The sequence below is a fragment of the Corylus avellana genome, chromosome ca5 (genome assembly GCF_901000735.1).
Source record: "Corylus avellana chromosome ca5, CavTom2PMs-1.0".
Taxonomy (NCBI): Eukaryota; Viridiplantae; Streptophyta; class Magnoliopsida; order Fagales; family Betulaceae; genus Corylus; species Corylus avellana.
Genome location: NC_081545.1, coordinates 26,296,146 through 26,312,683, shown reverse-complemented (window position 1 = coordinate 26,312,683; position 16,538 = coordinate 26,296,146). Strand labels below are relative to the sequence as shown.

General features: G+C 33.4%; 2 protein-coding genes across 2 annotated transcripts in view; both read right to left on the bottom strand.

Annotated features, from left to right (window-relative positions):
* Window positions 1–6,161: 6,161 nt before the first annotated feature.
* LOC132180753 (12-oxophytodienoate reductase 2-like) lies at window positions 6,162–10,361 on the bottom strand. Its single transcript, XM_059593685.1, has 5 exons — window positions 10,069–10,361; window positions 9,240–9,380; window positions 8,982–9,112; window positions 7,344–7,520; window positions 6,162–6,994 (listed from the first exon to the last, which is right to left on the bottom strand). The coding sequence occupies exons 1-5, from the start codon at window positions 10,137–10,139 to the stop codon at window positions 6,402–6,404; spliced, it is 1,113 nt and encodes a 370-aa protein (XP_059449668.1). The 5' UTR covers window positions 10,140–10,361; the 3' UTR covers window positions 6,162–6,401.
* Window positions 10,362–16,238: 5,877 nt separating this feature from the next.
* The window catches only part of LOC132180754 (12-oxophytodienoate reductase 2-like), a gene marked incomplete in the record, with an annotated part of 2,899 nt that continues 2,599 nt past the window's right edge, over window positions 16,239–16,538 (bottom strand). Inside the window, 1 exon segment of the mRNA XM_059593686.1 lies at window positions 16,239–16,538. Within this exon segment, the coding sequence (XP_059449669.1) occupies window positions 16,447–16,538 (92 nt within the window).

Below are 16,538 nucleotides of genomic sequence, written 5' to 3'. Positions count from 1 at the left end.
AGAAAAAAAAAACGTCTGCCATGACGTTTGTAGTAAGATTGACCATCCTCCGCACTACGATTATCTGCCAGTTTTGCTGACTAATGACAGGAGTTAGACATCGCCCTTTCAAAATTGTAATTGAGATAATGTCTTCTAAGATTAACAAAAAGGTAAAAATATCTTTATATAGATTTCTTAATAAGACAAAAATATCTTATAAATTAGAAAAAATTAATTAATTAATTTTTTTGAAAAACGAAAATTTTAATTTAAAAAAAAAAACGATTTTTTCTAAAAAAAAATTTTTTTACAAACGAGATTTTTTTATAAAAAAAAAAAAAATGAAAATTTTTTATTTTTTTTTTAAAACAGAACTTTTTAATTTTTAAATTTGGTCACCACTTGGATTTTTTATATATTTTTTTAGTTTTAATTTTTTTTCTAGAAGTTTTAATATTTCTTGTTTTTATTTACTAAGGGTAGTTTCGTCATTGGGGGGAATATTGACAATTTTTTGTAGTTTGGGGGCGCATAGTCAATTAAGTGGTAGTTTGAGGGGAGTATGTTGACTTTTTCCAATTTTATTCTTTGCTTATTCATATCTTTAACTTATTAAAAAAAATCAAAAACAGAAAAACAAAAATAAAACAAAAATCAAATAGCCTTCTTTCGTTATGACCTTAATTGGAACGGCTGTTATGGCCAGAGCTTAGACTTCGATATGTCTTTTTGGCCGGAATCGAGACTCCGATGACTTTGGCCGAAATTTGGACATATTATGGCTAGTATCGGCTATAATGGCTGAAATCTGATAAAGAAGATGCTTCAACGATTTTAGTTATAGTTTTTTTTAGGGAAAATATAAAAAAACACCCCAAACTACTAGTTGTTTGTAATATAGCCCCCCAATATTCAAAAGGTATTAAATTAACCCCCAAATTAAACTACCAAAATGTATAAAAAATGCCACTTATTTTTTTTTTATATTCTTATAATACCCCTATTCTTTTAACAAATAAAATAATTGTTAAAAAAAACCAAACAAAAGAATAGGGGTATTATAGGAATATAAAAAATAAGTGGCATTTCTTATACATTTTGGTAGTTTGGGGGCTACTTTAATACATTTTAAACATTGGGGGTTATATTGCAAACAACTGGTAGGTTGGTAGGCTTTTTAAAATTTTTCCTTTTTGATAAGCGCCGAATGTTGCACATTCAAGCCCCTTAATTTACATATGATAATTCCTTAACATTGTTATTTGTTTGATTTTGTTTTATTTTTGTGTTTCAGGTCTTATTTGATAAACCATTGAAAATTGGACTTAAAAGGGCAAAAAGCTGGGCATTCTGGATCTAAGATGAAGCGCAGCTATTCCTGAGCTCGAGCGCACCTGCACTCGAGCATCTGCGGCCAAGGATCGTGCGCATAACAGCTAGGCTCGAGCGAACTCGGGCGTATATTGCACGGCAGCAATCCTTTTCCAGCGTGGACTTGGTTTTCAGTCTCCCAATTGGACTGGGAGACTGACCTCCGGTTTTCTAAGGGTTTCTAGGGTTTTTAGGGTTTTTCTAATCCCTATAAATAGGACTCTAAACATTATAAACAGACACACCGCTTTTTAGAGTAAAAATTCAGTAAAATTGTCTGTGGATCTTAGAAGATCATGAACGGCTAAACCTATTGTGAGGTATTGATGTAACCCTTTCCAAGCACAATGGTTTGATTGTATTTAATTTCTAGTTTTTTCAATTTATGCATGTTGATTGTATAACCTTGAGGATTGCTATATTTGATTTTTGTTCTTCATATTAAATGCAATTGTTCTTAAATTCTAATTCAATATTAGTAAAATTCTTATCTTGTCTTATAAATTATTTTACTATTATTGAACTTAAATTATTCTTATTTTCTGTGATTATAAGAATGATGGTTATACAATGGTTCTTAATTGACATGCAATCAATAGGGCTAGATAGACCATACCTAGGAAAGACGGATCGTACTACACCATAGTTTAATGTAATTTAGGTAGACGATCCGTGCCAACTAAATATGGGTTATGCTCTTCCATTAATTGTATGAAATTATTTTCATGTGTTTTCTAGTTTAAATTATAACATGCATAGAATGAATTGTTATAATTAAATATGGTTAACCATTGATGTGCGGATAGTGGTGAAGTCAATATCCTACTCTCTTTTTGTGAAAAATACCAAACAAAAGAATAGGGGTATTATAGGAATATAAAAAAATAAATGGCATTTTTTATTTATTTTAGTAGTTTGGGGGCTACTTTAGTACCTTTTAAACATTGTGGGTTATATTGCAAACAACTGGTAGTTTGTGAGACTTTTTTATATTTTTCCCTTGATTTTAGCTACTCAAAATTTAATTTTTTTTTATTTTAGCTACTAAATTTTCACTACAAATTCCAACGGATTAACTATTTCTCTGTCTACTTTCTTTAAATATATATATATTTTTCAATCCTCTCTCTCACGACGACAAAAAGGTCACAACCCACATTATTGATCAGTTGGCCATGTGGGGCGAAAATTGGCATGGGTACTGTTTTGCGCTTGAGAACAACCCGCATTATTGATCAGTTGGCCATGTGCGGCGAAAAATGGCATGGGTATTGTTTTGCGCTTGAGAAAGTGATTCTTGTACTGGATTTGATTTAATAGTACTGGGTTTGATTATGAGCTTCTTCACGTTTTGTCCAAATTTTAAACTGGTTCCTCTAACAATTTTCTATATGTTTAATATGTCTCAATTTACGTACCCAAAGTCTATCTCAGCGTCAAAATTAACAGTTTTTCTTCTAATGCTATAAATTTAGAAGATTAGAATGGTGACGAATATGGTTTTGTTCAAGGAATTGGGCCTCTTGTTTTGTTTCTATTATTATTATTATTATTATTTTTAAGGTTGGCTTAGCTCTTAATGATACAACATTGATATTAAGTGTTGATATGAACGTTGGTGTGTCCATTGAAACGTACAGAAAAATGATAGAGAGAGACCTATTTAAAATCTGTGCAAAACTTAATTAAGGACCATATTCTTGAAATTAGAACATAATGACTAAATTCACATTAAATAAAAACTTAGGAGCTAAATATGATTTTTTATGTTGATCCCCATCATGACCTCCAACAATTATGTTGATCCCCATCTTTTTATTTTACTTGTCCACATGTAATATTTCTCACCTAAGTTTGTTCACGTGTTTATTCTTTTTTGGGTGTTTGTACAGAATAATTTTTTAAAGTTTTTGAAAATTTTAAAGGAAAAGCACATTTTACTCCCCCTAAAATTTGGGGCAATTTTTAATTCAACCACCAATGTTTTAATTTTTGCAATGTATCCTCTCAAACTTGTAAATTTTTTTTCAATTCAACCAATTTTATCCAAAAATTTTCATATTGTCCCTATTTTTTTTTTTTTTATAAAAAAATTTTAAAAAAATATTACGGCCACCCCTTTGGCCATATGGCCATTTTTGCAACCCCCAAATTTTCTTCTTTTTTTTTCTTTTTTTTTTATAAAAAATAAAAAAGTAAAAAAAAAAATTAGGGGCAATATGGGAAATTTTGGATGAAATTAGTCGAATTAAAAAAAAAATTTCAAGTTTGGGGGTTGCATTGCAAAAATTGAAACATTGGTGGTCGAATTGAAAATCGCCCCAAACTTTGAGGGGGTAAAGTGTAATTTTTCCAATTTTTAATTTAACAAGGCAAGGAGAAGAGGGCTCGATTTTTTTTAGTGAACTCAACTTTCTTTTTCTTTTTCTTTTTTTGATTGTGAATATGAAAAAAAAAAAAAAAAGTTGAGATTATAATTGGACGGTGATTAAAAAACTTAAAGATATATTATAAAAAATATATATATAATTAAAAAAATATTAAAATATTAAAAAACAAAATTTAAAATTTAATATATATATATATTAGGGGTAGTTTTGAACCACTCCTAGGGGTGCCGGACCACCACCAAGGAGTGGATCAGCCACCCCAGGTGTTTAGGGGTGGCTGAGCCACCACTAGGGGGTGGATCAACCACCCTTGAAACTGATGGGGGTAGCCGAGCCACCACCAACAACAATTTTGGGGTTGCCCAAAAACTGCTTGGGGATGGCCGAGCCACCCCCATACTCTTAGTGGTGGTTCGGCCACCCCTAACTATTTATATATTTTAAAAATGTTTATTTATAATTCTTATTAGTTAAGTTGAAAATTTTTGAGTTAAGTTGAAATTTTTTTAGTTGAGTTGAATTGAGATTAAAAAGTTGCCAAACGTGAATTTAGAAAAGAATTGAGTTGAGTTGGTAAAAATATGTTTCCCAAATAAGGGTGCGTTTGGGAGTGTGTTTTTAAAAAAATAATCTGCGATTTTAAACCAAATCGCAACTTTAGGGTGTTTGGGATTGCGATTTTAAAAACACAAATTTTAAAATTGCAAAAAAATCTGCGATTTCCATAAGCTGATTATAGGGTGTTTATTTGAAAAAGTGCAAATTTAAAACAAAATCACGATTTCTATTAAAAAGATATTTGGCGCAATAGTTACCTTTTTTAGAACGGGAATGAAAAAAATACCAAAAATACCCACCTAAAATATATTAAAACCCTTCTTTTCTTTTTTTTTTTTCCTTCATCCTCTCTGTCTTGTTCATCCTTATTGGTAATTTGGTCATGAAACCGCAATTATATGCTAATGTTATCCAAACACTCAATTGATAAAAAAAAAATACTTTTTAGTATATTTTACCAAACACCTGTACAATTTTAAAAAGTAGCGATTTTAAAAACGTAATTTTTAAAAACGCAATTTTTAAAATCGCACTTATTAAAGTCGTATAACTCTATGAGATTTCGGTGGTAAATGATGACCAAATGAGGGCTAGAGTTTTAGGATGGTAAAAAAAAAAGAATTTATGATAATATCAAGACAAAAAAATATTAGTGATGTACTAAATATTTTTTTATACATAAATTAGATTATATTTTCACTTTACCTATGACTATAAATATGATTATGTGATTCAAGTAATGCTGAGGTGACTCCACTATACATGTAATAGGCGACATTAGTCCCTTGGTGACCGACTCTTTTCCTTTTCTTTTTAAGATATTGTTATGGTTTGTTAAAGCAGTTTTTCGTATGGCTGAACCAAAAACAAAAAGTCATTAAGGAATGGAAACACTCTAATACTTAAGTTAACATGTTTATTTGGAGTGAAATAAATTGATAAGGCAGGATTTTGGGGAGGCTAAGAGTGGGATATGTGGGATGTTTGATCAAGTTGAGAGATCTTGGTGGATGCAATTGTTATCCTATGGTTTTTTTTCAAGTGAGTAATTATAGAAGTCGCTTTTATATCATTTTTGTGTCCCTAAAAAAATCAAGTAGCTTTTAAAATTACAATTTGATCAAAATCTATTAATCAATCACAAGCCTAATAGTGATTTTAAGACCCATATCATCATTAGAGGGACACAAAAGTGACTTCTAGTATTACTCGAGAGGGACTCATGGAAGGTTTTATCCCCAACATAATTATACAAGAAATGTTAGACTCTGATAGTTTTGCTATGATTTTTTTTTTTAATGCTACTTTCTAGGTTTGATCGTGAGCATTTGTAAAATTTGTATACAAAATTGGAATAATGTTAAATTTTGTAAACAACATTTTATCAATCAAAACTTGTTATCCAATTTCATGTAGAGCTTCTTTGCAAGTCTGCGAACTGCATTCGTTTGCTCATCTTCTAACATGATTAACTTGCCACCCTTCTAAATTATTCAGAATAACTCTGGCATCTTTAATCAACTGATTGTACCAACTCAAAATTTTCCTTCTATTTTCAATCACTTTACAACTTGAAGAGTATCTCCTTCTAATACAACCTTCTGCAACCCCACCCCCTACAAAGAACAACGATGGCCAAAGCTTTCTCTTGAAAATTTGCTGACGTGTCAATAGTTTATAGGTAGATAATGTTTATTGTCCAAATTGCTTACTTAAGTTTAGTAAACAGTTTAAATATGTTTCTATTTTTGGCCAACAAGTGTAATTTAGAATTTTGCAGATGGCCCATTAAGATGTAAATAGATCTTTTAAGACCAAAATTCAACATGTATGCTTGTCAATTTAACTAAATGACCTGAAATATAATAATTTTAACAAAGTGTTCCCATGCTCAAGAATCATTACTTGTAATAGCCAAATGCATTTCAAATTATGAGTAATTAGGCACACAGGTAGATCAGCACCAACAAATGTGCAATTCTTACGCTGTGGAATTATTAAGAATTGTCCTTGCACTTGTACAATATTACAATATAATAACTTGACTTAAATGAGAGGCAATTTTGGACAATTTAAATTTCCCAATGCTCCTTCACAAACCTAAGCAGTGTCTTCAAGAAAAGGATAATCGGTGTAACCAATAACAGGATCAGAGATGTAGAATGTTTCTCTATTGTACTTGTTGAGAGGAGCATTGAGCTTAAATCTTTTAGGCAAATCTGGATTGGCTAAAAATATACGACCATAAACAACAAGATCGGCACGGTTTTCAGCAATGGCATTGTTCCCATCTTCCTTGTCATAACCCCCAGCAACCAAAAAAGTACCCTTAAAAGCCTTTCTCATTGGCACTAGATTGTGTGGGCATTCACTAATTTCTCCTACGGTTTTCATCCTTGGCTCAACCATGTGACAGTAGAGAATCCCATATTTATTTAAGGACTCTGCCATATAAAGGCCCAATGCTTTTGGATTAGAGTCTCCAGATTCCATATAATTTGCAAAAGGAGATAGCCTTATTCCAACTTTGTCTGCTCCTATCTCGTTTGCAACAGCTTCAACAACTTCTAGAGCAAATCGACAACGATTTTCAAGAGATCCACCATATTGGTCTGTTCGATCATTCACTTCATCTTTCATAAATTGGTCAATTAGGTAACCATGAGCTCCATGGATCTCAATTCCATCAAAACCTATGTATAAAGACAAAAAAATATTATTTTACAAAGCCAATAAGTATAACCTTCAAGATCATGTTTGACATTAAAAAACAAGAAACTAGACAATGGTGTAATAAACTCATTTCTCCAAAATAAAACTCATATGTTTTCTGTTGCAATGGCTCTCAAAATTGATTAATATGGTAAAAACTATCATCACAGTTTTTCTCCCCACACCCCCCGACCCCTTTTTTAGATGACATAAACTTATATAAAAGCCACATTAGATTTGACTGATAAAATATGTTTTATCTTGCTTAAACCCAAGAGCAATTTTTACTTCTTACAAAATTCATATTTATTTCATGAAATGAAAACTTACCAGCTTCAATAGCATTCCTTGCGGCAAGTCTAAAATCATTGACAATTTGAGGAATTTCATCTGTCCTTAGCCGCCTTGGGGGAGTGAACTGTGCAACATCAATTCCATTAGCTCGAGTTTGAGGGGTTAAAGGCTTGTCAGTAGAAGAAATTGGAGCTTGCCCATTTGGCTGAAAACCTGTAGACAACAATATGAAAGAAAAAGAAATATCTGAATCAAAATTAGTCTGAATTTTTCATTGTAGAGTGTCCATTGCATGCATTTGGAAAGAAATCATTAACCAACACTTAAAAAAAAAAAAAAAAAAGAGAAGAATTTAGATCCGTTCTAAGTACTTAGAACAGGATGTTTCCTCACAAAGCTCCCATAAAAAGAAGATTTCCACTAGCAGAAGAACTAAATATCAGAGACCCTTGTATCACTTTGAAACCCACAAAAATTGAAAAAATTCACTTCTTTTAGATCATGAAAGCATAACAGCTACATTATTGATGGGAATTCCATAAATATTAGCCTCCAAAGCGCAAAAGTACAAGATCTTAGAGCTGGCTAACACGCCAAAAAGTTGTGGTTGGCTGCGGCCAACTGGTTACCACTAAAGTTAGGACACAAAAGGATGATTTGACATAGCGAAGATAGAGCAAGAGGTGGCTGCCTATCAGCAATAATTACTACAAGAGTATTTAAATACAAAAGAACACCTCACTTAAAGAACGATGCTTTTGAAAAATTGACATGCTAGAACTATATTATATAAAACTGCTTTTTCACTGAAATGACTACATCAGAAGCGATATTTTGGACCAACTATAGTCTATAGTGATTCAATTTTGTTAAAGCAAGTGGTGTCACCTAATTGATATATCTCATATATTTAAAGACACTCAATAAAATTGACATATGAGAGTTAGAAGACAACATGCCCCTCCCGTTGAGGCAATGATCCCCCTAGGATCAATTGTGGGAAAGACCCACCTCTAACTCTCCTTTTTTCCTCTCTGCTGCATTGAATAGGAAGAAAAAAAATCCATTCAAACTACAAAGGACAATGCAAAAAAAATAACAACAGCAATGGTAGATTTTTTTTTTCTTTTCAAAAAAAGGATTATTGCTTCAAAATCCACTTGAGTCCTTTTACTCTCTCACTGCTCACCACTTTTGCTAATTTCGTATACAAAAATTACGTTTGTACCCACCCATATGAAAAGTTTAAAATAAAAGGGCAAATTTCACGAAATACAAAAGTTCAAATTTTCAAGCCAATTACTGCTCCTTGAAAAATATGTTACATTTCAAATATGACACTCATTACGAACTGAGGGGGTAGGAGTACTCTACAAACTAACACAAGGATATTTCAACTGTCAATCAAAACTTCCATCTAATATGAATATCTACTAAATATGTTCACATGCAATGCTTCCTTCTCGATCAACCTTAGCAATTAATAGTTTGGAGCCACAATTTGTAGCCCAAAGCCACTCACTTGCTTATCATGAATTCTTTAATACCAAGTTTTGTCATTCAAACCATCTTAGAAAACATTCAACTCTCTCTCCATTCATAACAAAAGTTCAGTCGCCAACCAATTCAACGTTAGAAGAGAAGAAATAAAGGAGGTGTTAGTCAAAGACAAACCTTCATTTGAAACCCTCCCCACATGCCAAATCTGACAAAAGAAGATTCCACCTTTGGCATGAACAGCATCAACGATGGGTTTCCATGCTTCAACTTGCTCTTTTGTCCATATACCAGGTGTATCAGGATACCTTTACAATATCAAAGAAACCATAGAAGTCATAAAATTTTCAAGGCAAGAAAGGGAACCCCAAAATGGAGATTGTCCCAAGTGTGAAACATAGAAAGAACTTGCCAAACTACTATAGTTAAAATTACCCTTGAGCAGTGTCAGAAACTCCAGTAGCTTCAGCTATTAGAAGACCGCCTTTGGAGGTTCTTTGAGAATAATATAAGATAGCATGAGGCTGAGGAACATTGCCATAAGATCTCTGTCTGGTCAATGGTGCCAAAACTACCCTGAAAATAGAAAGCAAATAATAAATTAACTAAATCAACCAAGAAATCTCTCTATACTGAAGAAAATAAACTTATCTTAATCACATATATATTTCCCGTAGCAAGCTTGAGAAGAATAAACAAACAATTCATTGTTGAAATGATAATGTCAGAAACAATTCATTCACAATTTCATCCGTGGGCCACTCAATTACAATAAATTAGACGAGGTTTGACAAATTGAGGAAGGAAAAAAAGTCAGCATCATCTAATAGATTTTATGTGTAATATAATGTTTTTTCCTTGTGAGTTGTGAGTAATACAGACAGAGAAAGTAATTGATATGATCCACAATAACTTTTTCTTTGAGCTCGTTCATGATTAAAGGATAACCAGATTGCAGGTTAAAACAGATAGATTTCAAAGAAATGCAGCATCCGAGTGGGGGAGAGGAAGCTAAGGATCCTCAATGTCCTCTTTCTAATAAAAGTACTGATTTACTTGTAAAAGGAAATAAATAAAAAAGAAAGAGATTTTCACAAACGCCTTTCTTTTGGTAATTATACCAACTGGGATTTTTCACGAACAAAATAATAATGATTGCAACCAAAAAAGGAACAAAACCCATCACATATAATGATCATTCAGATCGTAGAAACAAGCAAAAAAAAAAAGAATTAAGTAGAAGAAAACTTTGCAAGGGGCACACCTGTGGGATAGATTGAACTTCCCCAATTTGTAAGGAGTAAGAAGAGGAATTGTTGGAAGTTCAGCTGCCATTTCTAAATGAATCTATTCGTTTTCCTGTTCTTCAACTTGTGCGCTTGTACTTTGCCTTCCAAGACAGGTGGAAATGAAAAGTGCGCAATACCCAATTGGATATTTATACAAGCGCAAAGGGTTGCAAAAACATGAAAAATAAAATCAATTGGACAATAACGCATAATAATAAATGCTTTTCCTGACCTTTTTACTGTCGGTGATGTCTGCCATGACGTTTCGGGGTGGGTAGCTGCGGATGGCGCCGTCCGATGGATCAGCCTCCATCACAAACTTTAAGACGCCAGCATTGACCGCTGAACCAATAATAGTTGGGCTCTGCTGCTTTTATAATTTTATAGAAATAGTATAATTTTAAATTAAGACAGTTTGTTAAAACATAAAATGTTTTATCCTTAAAAATTATTTTTAGCGAAATTAATTTTTCATAAAAAATACTATTTTTTCAGCTTTGGCTCGTATGAAAAATTAGCGACAACAAACAATGGTCACCGGCCAAAAAGGGTTGGTGAACCCCGATGGCAACGATCGATAATGACTTTTAACGAGTTCCAATTGTCGACAGTAAATTTCATTGAACGAAACTACAAAAGAGTGCGTCCAAAAAATATATATCTGAAGCTATTTTCTACTATAAAGTTGAGCTTGCTTTGCTTATTCATGTAATCAATGGGCGGAATCAAGCCTCATAATGTTTCTTAAATGTTATTAAAATATCTTTATAATATATATATATATTTTCCACACGTCTAAAATCTTATATTCTGCGTACCCCTCAAAATATAGTAAACTTCTTTTGTCATTTGCACAAGTGAAATTTTTTTTAACTTCTTTTTTTTATTTGTACAATATATTGAAATGTCTTTGTTAAACTATTATTGGAATAAATATAATTTGTACCGAATTAAAACAAAAAAGAACAGAGAAAATATGAGAGGAAGAAATGGCAAAAAAGAGAATAAAAATAAAAATAAAATACGTGTAGCAATTCTTATTACAAAATCCAACCACGTGGACATTCAATGTACCACTACTTTTGCGAGGCATAAATAAAATTGAACAGCTTGTACGAAAAAAAAAAAAAAAAAAAACTGTCGCTTTCATGGAGCCCCTCATTGCTATGAATTTGGACGTAAGGTGTGTAGAGATTCATGAAAAAACGAAATAGACGTAACAAGATCTAGAGTTAGGTTTTAGGATCTAAATAGGTGTTTAATTAAATCAACAAATCCAAGGGAATGGTCACAAGTATAAAGTATTGATTGCAAGAATATTGCAGCATTAGATAATTAATACTCAATACCAGTTTGAACATGTGATGATAGATATGATCCATTGCAACGCATAAATTTAAGATTGTCCAACAATAATCAATACCAAAATTGGTACAACAATTTCTTAGTACCAATATTTTGCACATGTAAGAAAGAAAAAAAAAACAAAAAAAAAATTGCGAGAATTAGAGCCTCTCGATGGTGCTGGCGGGAGATAGCTCCAATATTTTAAGTTAATAGCGTTATGAGAGCATTTACGGCCTTCTCACCAAACTTACTAATCAAAATAGCTAAAAAAAAAAAAAAACATTAGCTTTGTTTGTTTCGACATCAAATGTTTTTTCTAAAAAATGATTTTTTAGAAATCATTTTTCGGTGTTTGGCGCGTAAGAAAAATCACAATATATGTTAAACTTTAAATTACGAAAAATGTCCCGGCCAAGTTCCAATGGTGACTGGCCGGGTCTAGCGAGTCCCGACTCGGTCCAAGTAGAGTCCTAACTAGGTCCCGACGAAAAGGGCGAAACTATTTTTTCTTTTTCTGGTTTATGAGAGAGAAGTTGAGCCCTTGTGAGAAAAAGAGATACACGTTGAAGATGGACTTTAGACGGAAGAGAGTTAATCGTGGGTGTCTATTATTGTATTTAAAAAACATGTGTCTCTCACATGTTTATGTGACAAATGGCAATTTTAGAGGTTAGTTGGAGGAAACTTCCTTCATTGCAATTTGGAGAAAATTTATGTCCGTTTTATAATATCTCTTTTCCTTTGGGTCAACCCAAGAAGTCTTATAGTAAATCACTAGGTATTCCTTTCGCAAATGGGCCTGTCAAATTTGCGTATGGATATCTCACCCATGGTGTGTAAACTGTAAGTCGTAAACACTAGACTAGATCCCTCACCAATCACCGCCCCTATATTTCTCTCCACGCAAACCCTAAACCTCTCTCTCTCTCTCATACCACATCTCAAAGAGTGCAAAGGATCTTTGCTAAGCCATGGTTCTGGTATGTTCTCAAGAGTCTCTCTCTCATCTATATCTTTGTTTTTTGTTAAACAAATTTCTTCTTTTTTTTTTTTTGAAATGAACAAATTTCTATTTTAGTTTATACTTTGTTGTCATTTAGATATGTATGTGGGTTATTATTATACGATTTAGTCTTTGCTGAATCGTATAATAATAACAGTCATAAACTTGCCAAACTATTAATATAGTTAAAATTACTCTTGAGTAGTGTCTGAAACTCCAGTCGCTTCAACTATTAAATGACGGCCTTTGGAGGTTATTTGAGAATAGTATCAAATAGCTTGAGGCCATGGTCGTCATAAAATCTCAATCTGGTAAGTGGTGCCAAAACTAATTTGAAATTAGAAAGTAAATGATGAATTAACTAAATCCACCCCCGCTCAATATGAATAACATATGTTTTCAATGTGAGACTAATCTTTTAGATTATCACAAGCCATATTTTTTTACGTATACCTATTTAGTTTAGGGAATGCTTTCAAGGATAACACTAAACAATTCTAACGAAAGCATTATTGAAGGGAGGGCAAGCATTTTTTGGTTTAACATGACATTCAATTCAACTCTTGTAGTATTCAAACCGAGCTTAGGCTTAATCTATAAATAAGATACTCTTCTAATAGGACATTTAGAACATTTTTGTAGTATATATGTCCAAATTCTAATAAGTTGAAGTTAATAATTACAAGTGAGAGATAAAAATGATAATTTTTATAGGCAAAAAATATATATATTTTATCTTGAAAAAAAAAAAAAAAAAAAAAAACACAGAAATTGGAAGGTGCAAACCTATGGCATAGATTGAATTGAAGTTCCCCATTTTGTAAGGAGTAAGAAGAGGAATGGTGGGAGCTTGAAGAGCCATCTTTATTGTTTATGTTTTCTTCCGCTACTAATTGTGTGGTTGGGGAATAAAAACATGCCTTACCCAATTGGGTATTTATACATAGAGAATGAATGGAGGATGAATCCCAATTTGGCAATAACACGTGCTTTCAAATGATATGTGATTGATGTCTGCGATGACGCCTCAACCAAAAAAAGAAACCAACATGTCTTGTCTGCCATGGCTGCCATCCTTCACAGACACTTCAACAGCCAGTATTGACCACTGACCTCTATTTTCTTTTTTTCTTTTCTCGTTTTTTCTTTTTTTGGTGTTTGTACGGAATAAATTTGGAATATGACTATAAATACGATTATGTGATTCAAGTAATGCTGAGGTGACTCCATTATGCATGTAATAGGCGACATTAGTCTCTTGGGCTATGTTTGGCAACAGCCTTGACCCAGACACTGTTCTGGGTCTGGGTCAAGGCTCGGTTTTTGGAGAAAAAATACACCCACTTTTTCTCATTTTGCCCCTCTCTCTTCCAAAGTTGAAACATGCCTTTTTTTTGTGACTTTTCCACGCTGAACAAAGGAAACAGGCCAGCGTCTCCCCCACAGTGCCCCTCCCACGCGTCCAAAGCTGCCTAAAGGAAGCCATCTCCTGATTTCCTCTCCCCGCTGTGGGGAAAAATTTCTCATATGATTGATAGAATTCAAAGGACATACTCACTGCCGCCCCCCAACTGCCATATCAAATACACATATAAAACATAAAACACACGACCACAATTTTATGATGCTCGACTTAAAACTTTTACGCTCTTTGAAACAGAAAATTTTTACTGTTTTGAGATTAGCTGCTTGATAGATAACAAGAAATCAAGGCAGTAAACATATAATTATCACTCAAATTACAGGCCAGAAGCAGAAACAGATTACAAAAAAAGAAAAACATAATAAACACACACTCTGTAGGGGCCGGTGAAATTTTGTTTTGGGTCGTTTTTCTCCACCCATTCTCAGCCATCAACACGGCTCCTAACACCCGAAATCGCAAGTAAACCCACACCATTTTGAACCCAAAATCAACAACTACAAATCCTATCATAAAACCCAATGTAGGTACAATATAGCATCAACAACCGAAAATCACTACAACCAACTACAATAATTTCAACCCAAAATCAACAAAATCACAACACATCCAAAATTTCCAAACGAAAACCCTCATCCAATGGGTCTAACCCCGTTTAAACTATAATGGAAACCCTAAAAAATAAACCCAAAATTTTTTGAACCCTTGAAACATCCAAACAGCAACCAAAACGCCAGCAACAATGGCCCCAAATTCTGAGGAAAAACCAACAAAACCGAAAGGAATTCAAAAAAGAACGACACGGGGGGAGAAAAAGAAAAGGAAATTCAGGCACTTACCTTGTGGACGGGCACTGATTTTCCCCCTGCTTGAAACAGAGCATACGCTGAAGCCACGGTGAAACGGGAACGACTGAGCCTGTATTTTCGGGAGGGGTGGGGGGTGAAACGGCAGCCGGTATTTTCGAAGGGGGACGGGTGATTCAGGCGTTCAGGAGAAGCCACGAAGAGGGAGAACGGGCTGAAGGAATTTGAGATGTTGGGGGAAAACATACACTGCTGAAAGCCAAGTTTTGGGAGAAATATAATAAGGGCAAAAGTGTAAAGTCATATTCAGAAAAAGACAAACATAGTGTTGAGGTTGGCCCCAAGGCTGTTGCCAAACGCCCCCTTGGTTACGAACTCTTTTAACTTTTTGATGCTACAATTTGGTTTTCTTTTCTTTTTAAGATACTATTATAGTTTCTTAAAGCGGTTTCGTATGGCTGGACATGCGATATACTATTTGAAAAATAAAAGGTTGTCATTGGATCCATCGATCCTCAGAGGGACGGAAACACTATGATACTTAAGTTAACATGTTTATTTGGAGTGAAATAAAGTGCTAAGGTAGGGTTTTTAGGGGAGGCTAAGAGTGGGATATGTGGGATGGCTATGTTGGAGTATCAGAGTTGAGAGAACTTGAAATGTGTAAATCTCTTTAAATGAGATTATGATGAATATCAATATCAAATAGAGAGAACTTGGTGGATGCAATAGTTGTCATGTGTTTTTTCAAGTGAGTGGGACGAGTAATTATAGAAGTCACTTTTGTATCACTCTTATATTTCTCTAAAAATGAGGTGACTTTTAAAATCACAATTTGATCTCAATCTAATAATGATCCATAACACACTCAATGGTGATATTAAGAGCCATATCATTATTGAATGGACACAGGAGTGACTTCTAGTATTACTCGAGTGGGACCCATGAAAGGTTTTGTCCCCAACATAGTTATACAACAAATGTTAGACTGTGATAATTTTACTATGATTTTTTTTTTTTTTTTTAATGCTACTTTCTATGTTTGATCGTGAGCATTTGTAAAATTTGTATACAAAATCTTCAATTAAAAACTTGGTCTCTAATTTCTTGTAGGGCTTCCTTTGCAAGTTTGTGAGTTGTCTCGTTTGCTCCTCTTCTAACATGATTAACTTGCCACCCTTCTAAATTGTTCAGAATAACTCTGGCATCTTCAATCAACGGATTGTACCTACTCCAATTTTTCTTTCTATTTTCAATGCCTGTATATCTCCTAAAACAACCTTATGCAACCCCACCCCCTAAAAGAACAACAGCTGCCAAAGCTTTCTCTCCAAAGTTTGCTGTCGTGTCAATAGTTTATAGGTAGATAATGTTTATTGTCCCAATTGCTTAGTTAAGTTTAGTAAACAATTTAAATATCTTTCTATTTTGGCCAACAAGTGTAATTTAGAATTTTGCAGATGGCCCATTGTGATGTAGATAGATATTTTAAGACCAAAATTCGACATGTATAATTGTCAATTTAACTAAATGACCTGAAATATAATAATTTAACAAAGTGTTCCCGTGCTCAAGAATCATTACTTGTAATAGCCAAATGTCATTTCAAATTATGAGTCACACAGGTAGATCAACACCAACAAATGTGCAATTCTTGCGCTGTGGAATTATTAAGTCCTTGCACTAGTACAATATTACAATATAATACCACACACCAGACTTAAACGAGGGGTAACTTTGGACAATTCAAATTCCCCAAGGCTACTTCGCAAACCTAAACAGTGTCTTCAAGAAATGGATAATCAGTATAACCAACAACAGGATCAGAGATGTAGAATGTATCTCTGTTGTACTTGTTGAGAGGAG

Excerpts from the sequence above, each read along its gene's own strand:
- LOC132180753 (XM_059593685.1), bottom strand. The coding sequence starts at position 10,139 with ATGGCAGCTGAACTTCCAACAATTCCTCTTCTTACTCCTTACAAATTG. Across the intron at positions 7,521-8,981 it reads GGGGAGGGTTTCAAATGAAG|GTTTTCAGCCAAATGGGCAA; the intron begins GTTTGTCTTTGA and ends TGTTGTCTACAG. Across the intron at positions 6,995-7,343 it reads AAGGAATGCTATTGAAGCTG|GTTTTGATGGAATTGAGATC; the intron begins GTAAGTTTTCAT and ends CTTTATACATAG.